The sequence below is a fragment of the Motacilla alba genome, chromosome 17 (assembly GCF_015832195.1).
Source record: "Motacilla alba alba isolate MOTALB_02 chromosome 17, Motacilla_alba_V1.0_pri, whole genome shotgun sequence".
Taxonomy (NCBI): Eukaryota; Metazoa; Chordata; class Aves; order Passeriformes; family Motacillidae; genus Motacilla; species Motacilla alba.
The window spans coordinates 4,378,723-4,398,835 of NC_052032.1; the positions used below are offsets into that span (position 1 = coordinate 4,378,723).

Consider the following 20,113-nt stretch of genomic DNA (forward strand, 5'->3'; position numbering starts at 1 on the left):
CAGCTGGCTCTGGGAAGTCTTCTGCCCACACACTAAATAAATTCTGGTGTGGTGCTCTGCTTCTCTATGGAAACCGTACCCTGCATTTCTCTCCATAGGATTTTTCTCATTTCAGGCTCCATAATAAATTAACGAGAAGATGTTTTCTTTACACCAACCATAGGAGAGACACTTTTCTGTACTCGATTAATCTTTAGTGATCTATATTAAATATTTATCTGAAGAAACGAGGCCTGTATTGCAGCAACATTTTCTATTATGAGACTTTATCATATCAAAAGATATTTTCCTGGTGCTGACTCCTTCATCTGTACCCAGCCAGCGTTTCCAATGGAAGGGTAACTTTTTTTTTTCCCCTTTCTCTCCCAGTGACCTTTTCCTTCCATAACAAGCTGCTGATATGTTAGAATTTACTGGGTTATAAACATTTTTTATCGAGTAGGAGGGAGCTGGGTGATTTGGCACCAGCTTCCCTAATAAAACCCAGGGGAGAGGCTGCAGTGTTTGACTCCAATAAAGGCCTGGAAGGAGCTGCAACCTTCTGGGATGCTGGTCACGAATGACAAGGGGAGTTGGGAGTGTCAGTCACGTAGCTTCACTCTGCTGAGGCACTTCTGGAAGGAGTCCAGCTCGCTGGCACAGGAGAGGGAGCTGGGAGGGACCTGGTAAAAGACTGCTCTGTTCTCCCCCAGTATTTCTGAAATTGTGTGATTTATCACATGGAGCAGTGAGCTGGGAGCTCTAAAGCCTCCTGTGCAGCAGCTGTGAGCTGGGGAGACACTGAACAGTTGAGATAACTCGGAGGGGATGAGGACCTTGGTGTTGGGCTCAGACACTGGTCCTGCAAGAACACAGAGAAGTCAGATCACAGTTTGATTTTGAATAAGTGGGTGGATTTTCCTACCTGAGGTAGACTAGCATTGACTAGAGATAATCAGAATTAAGGCTGATCTATTGAGGCAGTGCCTAAAGGAAACCCAGATGCAATATTCTGCTTTATTCAGGTCCTGAATAAAACCACATCAAAAGGAGATGGTCCAAGTTCACCAAGAGCTCCTAACCTGCCACACCTCTGCCTCCCAAGGGAATGGAGCTTTAACTGGTCAATAACTAAGACACCAAAAAACTGAAAAAATCACCTCAGGACTAGATATACACACATTAAAAATGTTTAGTTCTGATGATATATGACTGAGCTGTTATTTTGACAAATAGCTAGTGAATAATATATCTGATGAACTGCATAATATTTTACTAATGATTAATTTATTCATTCCAAACAAACAAACAAAGCCCAGCCTTTTCCTCCACTATCCTAAAGAACTCTAATGACTGCAAAGAGCTTTGAGATCCCTGGATGAGCCGTATCTGTTATTCCTCCTTTTATCATTGTGTATTTCTAATGATTTATTACCAGGGAGAATAAATTCATGGCTTATGTTATGGATGGCCTCATTTCAGATTGCAGCAGATCCTGTTTAAAAATTCCTGATTTTTTAATGCCCCCTAAAATCTACAGGAATTTGGTACTTAGGCAGTTATTTACCCACACAATGTGCTTAAATACCTTTTTTAAGTCTGGGCCAAGCTTATCTGAAACATTCTGACTGGAGAAACGTTGTTTGGGATGCTGTCCCTAGGGTTAGTTACCACAGGATATTTACTACAGGCCCGAGGTCTGTGAGATTTAGTGGAGGATTGCCCTGCCTGTGCTTTTCCCTCTCCCTCACTCCCAATCCCATTCAGAAATACAATTTCTGTGAGTTCTCAGAGAAGATAAAGGACCAAAGAGCAAGAGCTCTTCCTCGGAGCTTTCCTGTGAGGGTGGGCTGATTGATTACGGATCAGAGGCTCTTCCAGCTTCCCTTCCTCAATGAAAAATTGAGAGCTCTTAAAAATTGAATAAAATATGCCATTCTGAGAAGGATTTCCACTGGCACAAGCACAATAGGAGGTAGTAGTGAGTTGCTCCATATTTCTGTGTGCTCTGGCTAATCCTTTACTGCTCAGTCCCTGTGCACTCTCCCCGTGGCACCTGAGGATAACTCATCTGTAATTGGTAAGGGCTCCAGTTCTGTGTCTCCAGACAAAGCTTAAATCGCTCACGTTTGGGAGAGCTCCAGCTTCAGCTGTGGCTGGAGCTGCCCAGGAGAGGATTCCTTTCGGTAGCTGCTTTCAGGCCTGCAGAATCTGGCTTTGTTCCATGTTGGAAGAATCTGGAACAGCTTGTAATGTTTTCACTAGACACAATTTTGTCAAAATAGCTCTTTTCTTAGATCTCTTGCTCTCACCATAGTCACTGGTGACCAGAGCAGATAGGATATCAAAAATATGTTGAACCCAATTCATCAGCCTGAAACACTCTTCTGCTAACAAAATAAAGCATTTTGACAAAACCTTACTGTGGAGAAAATATTTTTCTAGCTCACCGAGACAATTTTATTGCACCTAAAATACAAAGACTTTTCCATTCTGTTATTTGTTTCCCTCCACCCTCGTAGATTTTCATCAGTTCTGCTCCTCTTTCAGTGCGCAGTCCCTAAGACTATGAGTGAAAATCCTACTTCAGTCTTACAAACACTTGCAAGACCTTGACAGGGAGCTGAGATATTTCTGTGCCAGCTCACAGGCTGCCACTGTGCATAGGAGATCTTTCCCTTTGGATGCTCTCTCACAATTTTGCAGGAGATGGTCACCAACAGAGCTGATATGTTCAAGGGGGAGATAAAATACTGTCTTTTTTAAAGACCTGATCCAAATATCTCAGTTCCCCGGAGTGAAAACAATAAACTTATTTTTATGACTCTTCTGCAGGAGAAAATTAAGTCCAAGTACAGTTGGCAATTATCCTGTAAGCTTATTATATAGTAGCATTCAGCCTCTTGCACACTCTTGGTTCCTCTTCTTTTTACGTGCTGGAAGAGCTGGTAATTTCTGTCCCTCATTACATTTCTGTCCCTCATTACATGACAGAGTCATTTCACAGGGAAGCATTCTTAGATTTCATTTAATCCACTGTGGGCTGTGCAAGATGCTGCAGACACCTCAACAGCTGTGTGCACCTCAAACATCAGTGGTTCCGTGGGCACGGAGTCATTTCTGAGTGACCAGCAGAGCCCTGTTGGCTCTGTCAGCTCCCCACCCCTCAGTGTGTGTGGCTCCTAAACAGAATGACAGAGCCTGAGCAAACCTGCATGGGGAAGGCAAGTGGAGATCCCTCTTCATCTCACCACACCAGCATCCCTGCTCCTGTGTCTGCAGACATTCCAGGCGTATTGCTGTGGATGCCACACTCCTGGAAGTGCCCAAGGCCAGGCTGGATGGAGCTTGGAGCAGCCTGGGACAGTGGAAGGTGTCCCTGCCCATGGCAGGGGCTGGAACTGTTTGTTTTCTTTAAGATCTCTTCCAACCCAAAGCATTCTGTGATTCTGTGATGAATAAAGAGCCCATGAGTGGTGCATATGCCCATAGAAATATTGGCACAATTCATTTCAACATTCAGAGGCTTCTTTCAGATCAATCCAGTTCATCTGAGGTCATCAAACCATTAGCAAAACTTCAGCTGTGGCATTGCTAACGTAGCCACAAGTGCTTGCTCCCTGTGTAATCCCGTGTTAGGATGGAAGATTCTGGAATATATTTCTCTCTGGGTTTGCAGTGCTATTGCTCTGTGGCCTGGTCTCCCTGCTTATGCATGCTGAGGAGATTTGCTATTATGAATTGCACCACAAAACTACCTTCAAACTCAAATTTAATAACCTAAGTATTATGAAGATCAATATTATGGCTATTCTCATTCATATGATTAACATTAATATAATTTGGGGAAATATTTATGCTGCAGTAGTGACTGGAGACCTGAATTAAGAGGAGATCCTCAGCAACTCCACAGAAGAAAAGACACCTTTGTCTCCAGATGAGCACTGAAATGCAATACTCCATCTCTGAGTCTCCATGAGCTCGGATATTTTCTGTAAGTTACCTAATAAGATAACAAACCAGCCTTACAATCCCTACAGCCACACTGGTGACAGTTTGAAAATCATGAGTCAAGCTCAAAAAAAGAATTAAGAGATTGGTTTTAAAATTCATGAGACTTTTAAAATCTGATAAACTTCAGGGTTTTTTTTTCTTCTTTTTTTTTCCCTTCTGCTTTCTGAGTATGTAGGAGTCGTATTATCAAGTTTTCCTCTGCAATTATGAGGGCCGTAAACTTACTTTAAAAATTGAGTTGAGACATTTACATAATCACAGGACTCTGAAAGTGTGGGCTTTGAAGAGACATTAAATAGTCTTGAGATACAGTTCATCATGTGACTTGGCAACACTCGCTGCTGAACAGTACAGCACAGACTCCAAATATCAAATACTCCCAAGGAACAGAGAGGAGTCTTTTATGGGTGGGAGGGGGGAATCTGACACTTTCACAGTCTGCACATGAATGGGGGAGAAGGGGTGGAACACAGGGGAAGGAAAACAAGGAGAACAAGGAGTGTGGGACTATTCATTTTGCTTTAATCAGAGATGAAGCTAAAAAACTTCTTGTCTTATTCCCATATTTCCTCCTTGCCCTTAACCATGCAACACACGCTTTGCCCTGTGTGCCGAGCTCTCTGATTAGCCTAACCCTGGCTGTGCACCTGCACTCCCCAGGGACAGCCCCAGACATTTGAGGGGAGTTAAAACTAATGTTCTTTCTGGGGTTTTCACTCAAGAGCTGGAAGGTAACACTGACATTTTTAATGCTGAATACTCACTGGGCAGGTTTGCCTTTGCTGTAAAGGAAATAACCAGTATGAGAGAAAGGGGAGGGAAAGCAAAGTGAGGTTGGGTGGGAGTGCATGGGCTATGAAAACACCTTTCAGGGGTGCATGGACAGTGAAAATACCTTTAAGGGGTGCATGGACAGTGAAAAACACCTTTAAGGGATGCATGGATTATGAAAGCAATTTTGCAGGGATGCACAAGCTTTGCTCTCCTGAGATAACACAGCTTCTCCCACCTGCAGGCTGCCATGGGGTGGAAGTGTCCCTCACTGGTCAGTGCATCCTCATCCAGCCTGAATGCCCCGAGTGCTCTGTGATGTTCAGATCTCAAATCAGCACTCAAACCCAGCCCACGCTGCAGCAGAGCTGCCAGTCACTACCAGCCCATGAAACCTGTCTTTGCAGCTTGCCAAGAGACACTTTTATTGCAGGAATGACAAGCTCCAAGTGTCAGGACGCTTCACTGAGTCAGAGTCCTGAACTGGTCCCAGCTGTAAGTAACAGGGGAACTCTTCCAGCAGCTTTTCCATGACACTCACTCAGGGGAATGAGAGGTTGTTGCAATATCAGGCATTTGGGGGCCTGCAGACCCCAGTGAGAGCGCAGCCATCAAATGGGGTTCTCCTTCAACAAGCCTTGTGTGTCCCTGGGAGATGGAGAGCATCCAGAGGCTTGTCCTTAACCGGCCTCTAGAATGCCTGGTAGTTCCCTACCCTTGCTGAAACTGAAGGCAGGAGAAAGCACAATGTAGGGGTTTGGGCCAGCAGGTGTTGATAAAATGGGACATTAAAGGTGTCCCTTCAATTTGGGCTAAGGAACTCCAGGAGGCAAAACACCTCCTGCCTCAATCCCAGAGCAGAGGATTTCCCTGCTGCTGCCTAAAAAGTGCTGTGCACCATTGGCAGGTTCAGTTAGGCAACTCTCACACCTCCAGACATTATTCCTGTGAAACTTGTGTGAAACCTGGCCCAGAAAAGCTGCAGGACAGCCCTGAGCACCTTGATCTCATGGGTGGCATTCCTGCCCATGGCAGGGCGTCAGGATTAGATGATCTTTAAGGTCCCTTCCAACCCCAGCCATTCTAGGCTTCCACAATTCCATTTAATTCTGTCATAGCACAGCTTTCTGGAATCTCTCTCTGAAAAAGTTCTTTCATTGCAAGCAGAAGCACAAGCTGGCTTGACCTGATTGAGGATTTGATGGAATGGCTTCCTCTCCCGGCTGCTCACCCCTCTGCTGGGAGCTATCTGCACATTAAAGCAGATGTTGGTTGCACTCAGGTCATGTTTCCAAGCTTTCTTTTGTAGCCATAAGGACTAGAGGCTCTTCCCTCCCTGCCTGCACTCATTTCTTAATTAAAGCTTAAATTCTGATGTCGTCACATGACTGTAGGAGCAGATCCCCAGGCAGGCATTTAGTGCTCTATGTTGTCAGCAGGACTTTGATTTAGAAGCCTCACAGATCCTTTAGAGGATCCCACCCCTCTGGAAGCCCCAGCCTGGCCCTGCTGGCAGCTGCCACTGCCAGACCCCAAGGCTCCCTCTCAGGCAGGTGCTGGAGCAGCTCAGAGGCTTTCCCAGCCACAGAGCGTGGGGATGGGGAGCACCTCTGTCTTCTTGGAATAGTGTTCCAGAGCCAGGCAGCTGTGAGGAGCCTGGCAGGGAGGGAGAAGGAGGAGGAAGAGGAGGAGGAGGAGGAGGAGGAGGGGGAGGGAGGCAGCAGCTGCCAGCAGCCTGCCCTGCAGTGCCTCATCCCAGAGAGCTGGGTGGGTGTAAACACCATCCCTACCCATCTCCTCTCCTCCCTCTCTCCATGGTTTTCACTTGATGGGATGTATTTGACCTGGAAAAAAATAATTCCACAGTGAAGGAAACCTCACAGCAGCTTCCTGTAAAGACTTTGTGGTCACCATGCCAGTGCTGAAGGGTGAAGAGCTGCAGGTGTGAAAGGGGTTTGGTCCCAAGAGCTCCCAGGCTTGGCCACCAGCAAACAGAGCCCTGGTGCACACCCCTGGCAGCCAAATGCTGCATCCATCGGCCCCGTGCCTTGGAGCAGAGCAGGTCTCACCTGCCCAGAGCTCTCCTGAGGGAAGCTGGGTTGTGCCAGGACACCTGGGTGCTGTGTCAGCTCCTTCCCGGGCGCACGTGGGCAGCGGCACAAAGGAAGTGCTGGCTCTGCACAGGAATGTTTGATATCACACTGCCTGCAGAGATCCTGCCACAAAGGGCTGGCCCAAACTCTGCTGCAGGCAAAGCTGATTCCAGGCTTTCTTTGTGTCCTTGGGTTCTGTACCTGCTCCTAGCAGCTTAGCCCAGGAAAGCTGCCTGGATGGCTCCAGCTGTCCTGGTGGACACTTCTTGTTCCATTTACAGAGCCTGGTGGGTAGCAATCAGCAAAAAAGAAAGGGAAGAAAAAAATATTCATTCTGGAACCCAAGGGAAACATTGGAGGGATCCAGAAATAAAAAGAAAAAACCCTACAGTGCCTTCCACCAGTGCTACTTGTGCCAGAACAAAATTATTCTGTCTATCTTACAGGATGACTTTTTTATTTTAATGTAATAGCTTCTCTGCTGAAATAAGCATCTGCCTGGTTTGAAAACAGAATTAATAAGATTATTAAAAATAATTTAAAAAACAGTTAAATATATTTTTTAAAGAAAGATAGTGAAAGGAAAACTTCTCTTTGCCTTGTTAGCTTTTAAAATATGTTCCCAAGCTACTGGACCATGGTCTGCTGCTCTGGAGGAATCTGAGATGAATGTGCAGAGTCATTTCTGTCACAGCATGCTGGAAGCAGCCCTGCTGGGCACAGCCTCCACTTGACATGTGGAGGGGAACACTCCCCCACCATGCAGGAGGTCTCTGAAGGGACAGGATGTGGACATCCTTGTCCAAGCCCAGCAGGATGCAGATCTCTTTGGAAAGGTTCAGTGACTAAAATATTTCTGTGCTGCTGCTGGGATTCACTGGGAGGAGGATCAAAATATTTTTTTATGGATGGAGAAGGGGAATTTTCCTGCTGGAAAATGCAGTTCTGGAGATCTGTGCTAGCGCTTGGCCAATCCACCTAAGAGCTTCCCTGGATCAGCAGGCAGGGCAGGCAGGCACTGATCTGCCTTTCCAGGCACACAGCTCACAGGAGTGCTTTTCTCCAGAGCAACTGGCATGTCCTGACCACAGGAGCCTCATCAGAATGTGAACCTATCAACTCTGTCTCCACACCGTCCCCATGGCTGGGCGTGCGCTGCCGCCTTCGGATGCAGGGCTGCCCTTCCCGAGCCTGGACAGATTTCCTGCTCCCGTATTTCAGCAGCTCCAGGCATATCAAAGGCTGGTGCCACCTTTCCTTCCTCTTGCCCTCTGTTCCCAAGAATATCAAAGAGAAGGAGAGTTGTGTCCTTCTGTCAAGCCTCGCAGCTGCCTCTGGCAGCAACGGCCAGGGATGTTCCCAAGCCATCGCCATCCAAATCCAAAGGCAGCCAGAGCAGCTGCTCCTCCAGCCTGGCCAGGGCCAAGCTCTGTGCCTGCTCAGACACCCCAGGACAAAGCTCTGCACAGCTCAGCCCCAGCCATTCCCTGCTAGCCCCTGCTCCTGCCTTTATTCTGCTTATGCAAATGCACGGAAAGCTGCACATATGCAGGGAGCTGCATTATGCAGGGGATGTAACAGCAGCAGTCCCTGCACTGCATGAAGAATGAAGGCTGGGGCTGAAGGAGATGCTGTGTGATGGAATTGTCTGGTTCATGCCCATCACTGGTTCCTGTTTGCCAACTGCTTTTAGAGATGCTGAGACAGGAATGAAAATTGTGGCTTTCGGAAAGTTGCATAAACGTGTAGTAATGTCATTTTTAGATGAGCATTTACATTGAAGGCAACACTAGGAGGCTTCATTGTTTACATGCACTATGGAAATGGATTTCAGGTTTGGGTTTACACACATTTATTTACACGGCATGCACTGATTACAAACCAATGTACATCACTCGTGTACAGGCATAATATAAACTAGGGAGATTCTGTATTTTTGCCTGGATGGATTTCCATTGCTCATCCCACATGGAGAAAAGAATCTCCTTTCATCTCAGCTCTCTCTGTCCTTCAATTGCCGTGCTGTGTCTCCTAAAAAACACTTGCCTGTGACTGAAAAACAAAAAAGCTGATGTCCCCTTTAAACACGTAGCATAAAACCCTAATAAGAAAACCTTGTCAGCAGAACTTCAGCACAACTAAAAAACCCTAAGCAAAGATTAAAAGGCCTAACGGTGCCCATCAATTCATCCCTGAGCTAAGCATCACCTTAATGCTGTTTGAGAAGAACATTCGCGGTGCTTTCGTGGATGCTTCAGACATCCAGTCAAGTGGAACAGGACTGAAAACCTGCCAGGCTGTGTGAGAGAGGATCTGTGAGTGCAGCCGTGGCGAGCAGTTTGTCACTGTCACAGCACCCGGGTGCCAGCACCCAGCCTGGTTTTGGGAAGCACCAGGAGCCTTCCCAGGCACAGCTGCATTCCTGCTGTTCATCCTGCAGCCATACTGGGGAAATTATTATTGGGTTTTTTCTTTACCCTAAGATGCTGAACCCAGAGAAAATCAAAGCTGGACCCCAGGGAATTTCAAGATTTCAAAGTCACAGGGTGAACAAGGACAGTCTGTTTTTTTTCTTTCAGTCTTTCCCTAACTCAAGGTTATAAAAACTCCTTGCAAATTCAAACTGAAGAACAAACAGCTAAACACAATATACTCAAAATCAAAATGTTCCTCTTTTGACATTTTTGAAGTGGCACTACTTGACTTCATGTCTTGAGATGAACTTTAGTGCCTTAAAAATTGCAAAAAAAACCCTCAAAACACTGGATTAATAAAGTGAAAATAAACAGCAAGGCTTAAAACTTTCACTGAGCCTGAAATGAAATGTTTCAATTTTTTCATTTTACTGAAAAGTTGAACAAACATCCATTTCATATCAACCCATTTTTAATATTATTTTTGTTCTGTACAACCAGTGAACCACAAAATCAATTCTTTGTACTGCTCTAGTGACCAGTAGATTAAATTCAATGCAATAAAGAGACAGCAAAAACAGCCAATGAGGAATGGAGAGAAGAAGGGCCAGAAAAGATGATGGAAGCAGCTCTTATAGATTCTGTCTGTGCCAGAACTTAGCACAACCAAAACAACCTCACAACCACTTTAAAAGAACTTTAATGCACATTGCTGCAGGAAAGAGCAGCCTCACTTGTCCCCTTTGTCACCTTCCTGCCTCCATCTGCACAATCCTGTCCCTCTGCTATCCCCTGACCACAGAATGAATGAGACAAGAAAATTATCTCGTTAAAATTTAACTTTTTTAAAATTTCCTTTTCTTTTTTGTTTTTACCTGTCAGACTGTTTTTCTGCCAGGTGAGTTCCTTAGCTGTGGAAACCACAGGTTTGCATGAAATCTGCCTGGAAGTTCCAGTCAGGAAAGGCCAAACTTCTGTAGGTTGGAGTCAGCTTTAGCCTGAAGAAAAGGAGGCTCAGGGGGGACTTTCTTGCTCTCTACAGCTCCCTGACAGGAGTAACAAGTGACAAGAGGAAATGACCTCAAGCTGTCCCAGGGGAGGACATCAGGAAGAATTTTTTTATGGAAGAGGTGCTCAGGCCTTGGTAGGGGCTGCCCTGGGAGGTTTGGAGTGTCCATCCCTGCAGGTGTCCAAGGAAGGGCTGGAGGTGGCACTCAGGACTCTGGGCTGGGGACAAGGTGGGCAGCAGGCACAGGTTGGACTCGATCTTGGAAGACTTTCCCAGCCAAAACAATTCTGTGATCTGTGACTCTGATATAAAACCAGCCACAGAACCCTCACAATCACTGACCAGCTTGGCCAAGCCCAGTGCCTGATGTGAGAGTCACATTTTGCTTTTGCTCAGAAATTATAAAAGCTCGTTCTCCTCCCAGCCAGGACAGGCAGTCTTACAAACCCTGGGGCTGTGTGTGCACTGGGCAGTGCTGGGTGTGCTGGAACACATCCTCCAGCCAATAAATTGGTGAATTTACCTTGAAGTCAACAGTTCCACGTATTTATGTCACAGAGAATCTGGCTCATTGTTTTTAATTTGTGGTGCCATAAAACTTTGAAAGCTTTGTGAGACAGTTTTGTGAGACCAATCTTTTTTCCTCCTCTATTTTTTTTTCCCTCTAAGGGAAAATTCAAGCAGCAGAACAGCATATGCATTTCTAAGTCTGTTGTAGCCTGTGCTATGTGCACAGCAAAGATGCTGGCTTCAGGATCCTCCTCTTCCTCTTCACTGAGGGAGTGACACATTTAGGGAGCACGTAGCTGCTCAGATTTGTGGGTTTTCTAGGACTAAATAAAAATCTCTAGTGTGGCTGAATGCATTACCCAGTGCAAATCCCTTTACGAGCACACAGTTTAGTGTCCACTCTGAATTGGAGAAAGAGGGAAATAACACAAATGTTGGTTAGATGGGACCATGGGGGTCCCTAATGCAGCCTCCCACTTGAAGCAGCTCTTGAGCACCTCAGCTGAGGCTTTGTCCAGCCAAGCCCTGAAAGCCACCAAGGATGGAGACACCTCTCACCTCTCCACCGACTTGTCCTAGACCTGCACTCTTCTCCTGAGGAAACATTTTGGGAGGAAAAAAAAAAAATCAGCTTTTTTCCCCAGACAGCATCCCAACCAATTTCTGTCCAGCTTGTGCAGCCAGTTACTCCCAACCTTTCATGTCTCAGGAGCTCCTTTTCCTTTTTAACTATCAGGGACCTTGCTGTACCAAGTGTAGGTGAGCAACTGGCTCTGTCCTGTCACTCTGCAGAGGGAGGGATGGGCAGGGCTGGCTGCTTTGGTGCCACGAGGTTTTGAATCTGCTGGTGTATTTTAGGCAGACCTGACAGAGGTCTCAGAAGGATTCTCTATTTGCAGCTTTCATGAAATTAGGCAGCCTCTAACTGGTCCCACTGCAGGAGAAGTTACAAGGTGAGCAGATCTCCTTTTTACACCCAGGGTTCCCCTGCTCTCTTACACTGAGAGCCAGACTTCCCTGTCCCCACTGTCATTTCAGAAAATGGAATTAAACTCCCACGCATGGAAAATACGCATTTCTTCTCACACATGCACATTCCACTTGCAGCCCCGTGTGATCATCCATTTTATACTGCTGTTGTCCCTTATGTCCAAACATCTTGCAGCTTTTAATTAAGTCTGCCCAGCAATGCAGAGCAGGCAAGTGCTGTCATCTCCTCATCTCCCCTTCTCGGGGGTGGGGAGGGAATTGGGGCACGCAGAAATGAGCTCATCCACAGCCACAGCACGAGCCTGGGGCAAAAATCCAGATCCTGCCTGTGTCACCTCACTGCCACTCTACCTGTGGGCTCCCCTTCCCAAGGCTCTGTGTCCTGTCCCTGTTTTCCATAGAACTGGCAGTGGCAGCCTCTGCTCAGCTGGATGAGCCCATCTCACCTTGTCCCTCTTTGCCTCCCACCTCTGACACTGAACAAAGCCTTTTATTTTTATTTTAAGGAAAGATTTTTGTTGTTGTTGTTGTTTGGTTTTTTGTTTGTTTGGGTTTTTTGTTGTTGGTTGTTGTTTTGGGGTTTTTGTTTGGTTGTTGTTTTGTTTTTTGTTTTTTCTAGAACTTGCTTCAGCTGAGCAGCATCATCAGGGAAATTCCTGTCAGTGCCTCTGCCTGGCAATTTGCATGGAGCATTCCAGTGCTCAGCCCACTTTTTGCTTTGCCTTATAGCTAAATAACTTCTGAGAGAAGAGGGAAAAAAAAAAGGACAACATGACAACATACTTCAAAGCAGTGGGCTGAAGCTGTTAACTGTTCAGTGGTAACGGGGATGTTTTCTGGTCTGAGCAGGACCCCAGTCCCAAAGCCAAGCTGAGCTTCATCTGTTCTCCAGCCTTCCTGCAGTACCTCGTACCCCAGGCTCTCATGACTAGGAATAACAACAAGGATGGTGATAATGAATATTCAGACATCCCACAAACCACTCTCAGCATCTGCCATCCTATCTGCATTAGCACCAGTGTGCACAGATAATGATCAAAGCAGCATTTTCCTGCCAGAGGCCCCCCTAAACCACCCTTATTAGTATGAATCAATGCTGACTAATGTGCTTCCCTAATGCAATTGTATCCACTCCTACTGTTCATGATTTAATAGAAAACATCTCCCCCTTTGCCTGCCTTCCTCCTAATGCCACATGCAAGGTGTAAGACTTGACTGAGGGTACCAGGAAAATCAGTGATCTGAGTTTTACAAGAAGAGACCTAAAATCCACTGAAATGAAATGCATGGAAAGAGGTAACAAGACTTTGGGGGTTGTAACAGTGAACTGTCTGTTTATTCTAGGATGCCAGACCTGGATCCAGGCTTCCTATGAAAGATATCATCAGCTCTGAGGTTCTACAGCAATTCTGCTCATGCAGAATATAAAGTAGCCCTGCTCACTCAACAGGCTCTGTGCTTGCTGCTGACAAGCTCTGGACTCCAGTAGTGATAGAAGGAGGACTCCTCCATGATTTTATGTTGCTTCCTTTTTAGCATCACCTGCAAAAGGATAAAATCGTGCATTTTGCCTTATGCTGCTCTTAGCACCACCAGTTGCTTTGGCTTGTAGTTTTCCAGTGTAAGTGACACGGCCCTAATGTGATGTGTCCATGTTCCCACACAGCAGGACACCAGGGAAATCACCACTAAACAGCCAACACTGTTTCCATTAGGGATGGGTGAGGTCCTCTGGCCTGATTTCACACCCTCCCCAAACCCTTGGTCACTGTGGCTGGTTTGAGATCTGCTGCCATCAGCCTTGGCAGAAGAGCAGGGGTCAGGCCAAACCTCACTCAGCAAAATCACACGTGCCCCAAGGAACTGCCTGACAGAGCAACAAACTAAAAACCAGCCAACCTAAAAAAGTATGGAAGGGGCATTGAAGGAGAATATTGCACAGAAAATTCCCATGCTCCATATCAGCTGCTTTTCTAAGGAAAGGATTGATATCCTTAATGCAGGATATGTGCCTCCCTTGGGCTAGTCTAGTGCAAAGAGCAATTGAGAGCCATCTTTTGGTAGGAAAGAGGCTTCTATGTTGGAATTAAACAGTTGACAAAATCCCAACAGCTTTACAGATTCTCGGAGTCAATTTAAGGAGCCCACAAAATGAGATTTTACCCCTGTGGGTTTCAGTAAAACGGAATGTTCTGGGAGAGTGTGTGCACAGTCTAGCTCTTAACTGCGAGAATTGGCTGTGGCTCCACTAATTCTCCATAGCCAGGCTGAGTCTGATATCCCTTTAAAAATGCATGGGCTCAGTTTTTAAGTGACCAGTTCTGCCAACAGGGCCAGATATTAAAAACAAACAGCCCTCCAGCATCCAGCCAGACTCCCACCTGATCATTCCATCTGCTCTGCTGCAGCACGTGAGGCTTTCCCCTCTTCCTCAGCTGACCAGGTTTGTTCCAGCCCTGTATTTCCAAGGTGCTCAGCTCCCTGCAGCTCCAAGCACCACACATGAGTGGCCCTCCCCAAGCACTCAGCTCCCTCCTGTGTGTGGTGTTTGGCCATGAGATGCCCTGTGCCCTGCTGCCGTGAGGACCCTTGCAGTCCTCTCTAAACTCTCTCCCTAACTACTTCCACTGGATTTTTGTCTTATTCCCAGGGTTTTTTTGGGAATGGTGACTTTTCCCAGCATGGTCATTATCTGCAAGACCACTCTCAGATGCCTGCCATGCACCCAGAATGCTGATGTCTGTTTTCTCCCATGCTGGGAGGAAGGTGTTGTGTTCTCCACCTGCTCCACGTGTCTTCCATAAATGGTTTAACAACACCTAGCAGAAACAGAGAAAACAGATCCCTTTCCACTTCCCATACATAAAGTTCATCCTGAACTGAGGTAAGACTTCAAGTTCATATTAGTTTCCTACAAACCAAAAGGGAATTTTTCCTTACCCCCTGACAACAAATCACAGGATGCAAACAAGATTTTGGCTCCTTTATAAAAGTGGAGGAGGCACAGCCATGGCACAGGCTGCCTGCTCAGGGTGTGAATCCTCCATCACACGAGACCTTCCAGGTTCCCCACAAACCTCTGTCAGACGTGACACAGGTATGTCTGAGTCTGCCTTGGGGAAAAGCACAGATTAAATGACCTCTCAAGGTCCTTCCAGACCCGTTTCTCCGTGATGCTGAGAGACAGGATCCCAGGCTTGATGGATCTGTGGCCTGACCCACAGTGACAGTTCGTAGCTATGTCTGAACACATCCATCGTGTGTCTCTCTGCCCCCAGCCCCTGCAGACTCCGTGGTGGCATCCTGGGCTGCACAGCTCTTTAGCAAAGGGCAGAGCCAGTGCCAGAGGCGAGGAGCAGGGCAGGGATCTGCAGGCTGGGTCACGGTGTGTGTTGGCAGGCAGGGCAGGAGGGGAGCTGGGCAGAGCACAGCCAGGGAAAAAGGCTTTTGGGGAAAGGCATTTTCTCTGCCACTCTGTGCACAGACACTGAGACCTCACCAGTGGAAGCAAAGCAACACAGCTTTTAGGTTTTGGGGCTGTCTTCCCCCTGAGCTGTTTTGGAGAGGACAAGCCAGGACAATATTTTTAACCTGCCCTTGCTGCTGCAAGGGGAGGGGGTTCTGCACTCCCTGGAGGCTGCAGGACAAGAACAAATCATTCTTCATCCCCACACAGAGCTGATGCCTCACGAATCTCTGTTACTCTGCCTCTGACCCTGTGCCCATGGGACATCACTCCCTGCACACAGGTGATTCCCTGTAATTCCCTGTGATTCCCTCCTCCCCGTGTCCATGGCTCCATGTGCCACGGGCTGCTCACCAGCATTTCCCTGCCCACCACTTTGCATGGCTGTGTTTGCAAGTGTCTTTCTGAAGCACAACAGGACCATATAATTATGTAAATGCACACGTGGCTGGGAGAGTTTTTCAGTCTCTTTGGGTTTCAGCACAAATCTCCTGACACTTGCTGGCTTATTCCCCTTCACTCCAAAGTGCTTGCTGCTTCAATAGGGCGTTCATGTGAGCACCCCAGCTTTTCAGATTAAAATGAGGAGGGAAAAGGGTGGTTCTAGATAGCACAGCTGGCAAGTAGAGTTTGAAACAAGCAACAACTAAGGCTTAAAAAACCTAGAAGGCAAAATAAAATCCAAATTCTGCCTATTCTCTGTAGGGTTTTTTTTAACTCTCTGCAGTTTTTTTTAATCAAGATCACAGTTCTTGGGCCAAGTCCAACTTATACATGGAGATAAATCCTCAAAGATCCGTGGTAGGCAGCACACAGCCAAGGCTCCTACACACCAGTGTGAGAACTGTCACACTGACGTGCGTGGTGACATCTTTATGTGAACCTGCAGCTACTGGCAGTTCACATGTACGAGTTTGGTACAGAGGCTTGGGCTGTCCAGAGCTCCATTGATTTGAAAAAGCTGCTTGGGAACCTGCCTGTGAACTGTCTGTCACCAGGAATGAAGAACACCCACCCCCTCAGCTCCTTTTCATCTCACTCTGTGCTGTGCACATTGCCATGACACTGCTGTGCCTTCATCTCACTATCAGAGCACTCCACCCCAGCCTTTGAAGCAATTTGCATTGCCAGCTGGGGGCCAGGGGGAGCCAAAGCAGCATCTCCAGGTGGAATGGGGACAATGGTGCAGCTCCCAGTGATTCCCAGCCTGCAGCCCATGGGAGCTGGCAGAGCTCCCAGCACCCAAAATCTCATCCAAGGTGCAGGAAGAAACACAAGGTGACCCCCGTGGCAGGGAGAAATGACGAGGAGGACTCCATGGACATCATGTGCTTCCCTGAAAGGCTAAATAATTACTTTATTATACTATATTATTCTGTACTATATTACACTACATCTAAACTGAATCTGCACAAGCACCCAACTCAACTGCCCAGAATCTTGTGCCTGTCTGCTGACCCACAGTCTGCACACGAGCTTGGCCCTGACAGGCCAAGGAAACAAAACACCATCACTGTGGGTAAACAATTCCATACTGCATTCTACTTTGGGACAACACAGGAGCAGCGACTGAGATAAGAATTGTTTTGATCATTCTTTTCTCTGCTTCTCTCACTGCTTCTCTCAGGCTCAGAGAATGTGAATCCCACAGAGGCCGACATACCTGTATATTTTATATCTGGTTGTAAATCCTTGACGATGTCTTTCCACAAAGGATAAGTAGCTCCGTGAGTGGTGGAAAGGCCCCCTGTCTGAAATAAGCCAATCAAACTCCTTGGAGACATGTTGGTTGGTAGCAGCTGGGTCCTGGTGGGAGGGCTGTATGAGTATATGGTCCCATATAAACAGGAGGTAGAGGAACTCAACAAGCCTCCAGTTCATGCTTTTCTGTCTGCCTTTTTCCTCTCATTCTTGCTCCATTCTGTGGAGTCCTGTTAGGAGAGAGAGGGGATAGGAGGAAGGAGAGAGAGAAAGAGAAACGGAGGGGAGGAGAGGGAGGAGGAAGAGAAAGAGAGAGATTAAAAATGCTCTGATCCTTTGACAACCTTCTCTCGTGGTGAAAACAGATGTGAAAAATCAGGTATTAAAAGACTTTGGTTTTCCTGTATTAGACCTTAGAGTATTTGGCAGTGTTTTATTCATGTATTTCAGTGGTGCCTTTAGCCTCCTGAGCATATACCACCTTTGAAATAACCAGGTCCTGACCTGAGACATCCTCACCCCAGCTTCTCCATCATTTCCCTCATGAAGTTCTCCACAGTGCTGCAAAGGCGAGTGAAGGCCAAGCACAGGAGGTGGCTGCACCCTAGGCTACAATTACCCCTTTATTGTCCTTTTAATGCTGTGCCAGAGAAACATGTCTTCTGCTTTCATGTCTCTCTGATGATCTGTAATCCATACTCTGTGCAACCTGAGCAATCTATAAAGACCCAGCTCTTACTTTCAAGTGCTGCCAAAAAAAGAAATAAAACAAAATAATTACCCAGGTCTGGTGACGAGCACACACAGACACACTCACACACACAGACACACACAACTATGAAATCCTGCCAGACTCTGACAGACAAAAATGTCCTCACCCTGCTTTCCTGCTGGGGAGTTGGGGAGGTGTGTGTGGTGCAGGGGATGGGGTCTGCTGCTATTTCAGTTATGGTGGGACCTCGAGGCTCTTCCCAAGATCAAGGCTCTGCAGGGTGACAGGCTGAGCATGCACATTCAGCCAGGGAGATCCTTCCCAGCACCTGGAGCAGGGCACACTCTCACTGCCATGGTGGGAGAGCAGCAAAGCAAGGCTGGGGACAGCCCTGTGCCAGCCAGCTCCTCTCCCAGGCATGTGACAAGACAGATGATGAGTGGGAAGGCAAACAGGGGGTAAGGTGCCCTGCCAAAGGTTACACAGCAAGCCATGGGTACAGCTGGAAGAGAGCCCTGCTCTCCTGACTCCCATCCCCAGCATCTCAGCCCTTAGCTCATCCTCCTCCCAGCCAGGCTGCTGGACCATGGCCCTGCTGGCTCCCTGACCCTGCTGGCACTGTGGCACTGGTGGCACCATGGCCCTGCTGGTGCCCTGGCACTGCTGGCACCATGCCCCAGGTGCCAGGTGAGGGACCTGTTTAGCTGTCACCCCCACCCAGGATGGTCCCCTCCTGCTTCCAGAGCACAACGTGGCTGCTGCAGCAGCTCAGCCTGTTGGGCTGTGCTCCTCGCCCCTGGCAGCTGCTTGCAGAAAGTCCTCTCCATGCTCACAGCTGGTTCCTGCTCCTGCCTTCTGGGTTTTGTGGCAGGAGTGCCAGCACTGTGGGCTGGCAGTGATCACAAGGCTGCTCCCCGACTCTGGGAGCACAAGCTGTGCTCAGGACAGGTGGTACCCACCTGTTTCTGTAAAACACAGTGCAGAGGGACTGCAGACACTTTTTACAGCGGGAGAAATGAGGCTACTCAGAGCTTTGCCACAGTGAGAGCTCATGTCAGGCTTCTTTGTACATCTCCGGAAAACTTTCTGGGTTTGAGCCTGAGTCCTCTAAAAGTTTGTAACTCCCAGAAAGAAAAGATTTGGTTGGGAGTGTAGGAGAGGTGTGCTAGGGGTGCCACCTGCACTCCCAGCACTGTGTGTGGGCCTTGGCTGCTGGCAGCAGCAGAGCAGAGGTGCTGGTGGTCAGCACGGCCATCCCTCTGCTCCAGGAGCTTTCCCTGGAGCATGGCAGGGCTGCATCCCGTGGCAATGAGGGTGTGAGCTGCTGTGCAGGTGGGTTGGAGCCCTGGATGTGCCGGGCAGCTCAGGAGCCCTCTCTGTGTGCCAGAGAGTGGGAGCCTGCACGTGGGCACAGCATGTGCTCGAGGAGCTGCAGTAGGCTCAGCAGCACTCCACAGAACTGAGTTGTGTAAGTCATAAAGATGATACTCAGCTGTTGCATTACAGGAAGAAATGGGGGAAAAAATATTAAATATGGAAAAGTCAGCCAATGTTTGATTTTTCTGTTGGTCCCATATAAACTTCTTTCTAATTGCAGATGGAATATTACTGTTATTAAATCTGGTGGTACCTGCAGCTCCTGTTATTCCTTTTCTGGAGACACATTTCTAACATCAGCCTTCACCACTGACTCCTATTTCACCTCTGAACAGGGAGGTTCTCAGTGCTTAGTCCCTCATATCACACACAGAATGGTTCTACTTTACCTCACAAAACAGGGGAGTTTCTAGCCCCACCCTGAGGGCAACAGAACACATTCCAAGTGGGCCACAGAACATCCCTGTTTCCACTCATTCATGAGCCCGAGATGATTTCTGGGGAATGCTCCCAGCTACATCCCACCCTCAGCACCCCCAAATTCCAGTTCAGAAGAGCATTTTCACTGCTTCTCCACCCAGGCTCCTTCCCTGCCTGGTTGCTCTTGTCCCTCAGCTGCAAACTCAGCATATTTGCCATGAGCTGGGTGCGCAGACAACAATCAGCTGCTCTGTACATGTTGTCCCAGCTTCCTTGGTCGTCTGTTCATTAAACTCACCCACAGCTATTCCCCTCATCTGCCAGCCTGGATCAGTTTTCCCTTAAATATTTCACTGTCTATTGGATTTCTGTTGCAGAGAGAGGAAGGGAGCTCTTAGGTACCCAAGTCGGGGAGAGCCCCCCTCCAGTTTGCAGCACAGTGCAAGTGAGAACTGAAATATGAGAAGAGCCAAACAAAATGGGCCTCAGAGAAATCCCAGTGTGTCCTCCTGCATGTGAATATCATACACTGGGGAAATATCAGCTTGTGAAAGAGAGGAGATAGTCCCTAACTCCCCTCACACAACTCTTCATCCTCTCTTCCTTTCCTTTGGGGCACAGTTGGAGTCAGGATGATTGGGGCTGTGATGTTCTTAT

At 47.5% G+C, this 20,113-nt stretch overlaps 1 protein-coding gene across 1 annotated transcript in view; it reads right to left on the minus strand.

The window, feature by feature from the left end:
* Positions 1-20,113, minus strand: part of BRINP1 (BMP/retinoic acid inducible neural specific 1) — an 87,844-nt gene that overhangs the window by 41,730 nt on the left and 26,001 nt on the right. Inside the window, exon 2 of the mRNA XM_038156352.1 lies at positions 16,910-17,177. Coding sequence (XP_038012280.1) covers positions 16,910-17,127 — 218 coding nt within the window. The 5' untranslated portion in view covers positions 17,128-17,177. The remainder of the gene's footprint in view (positions 1-16,909; positions 17,178-20,113) is intronic.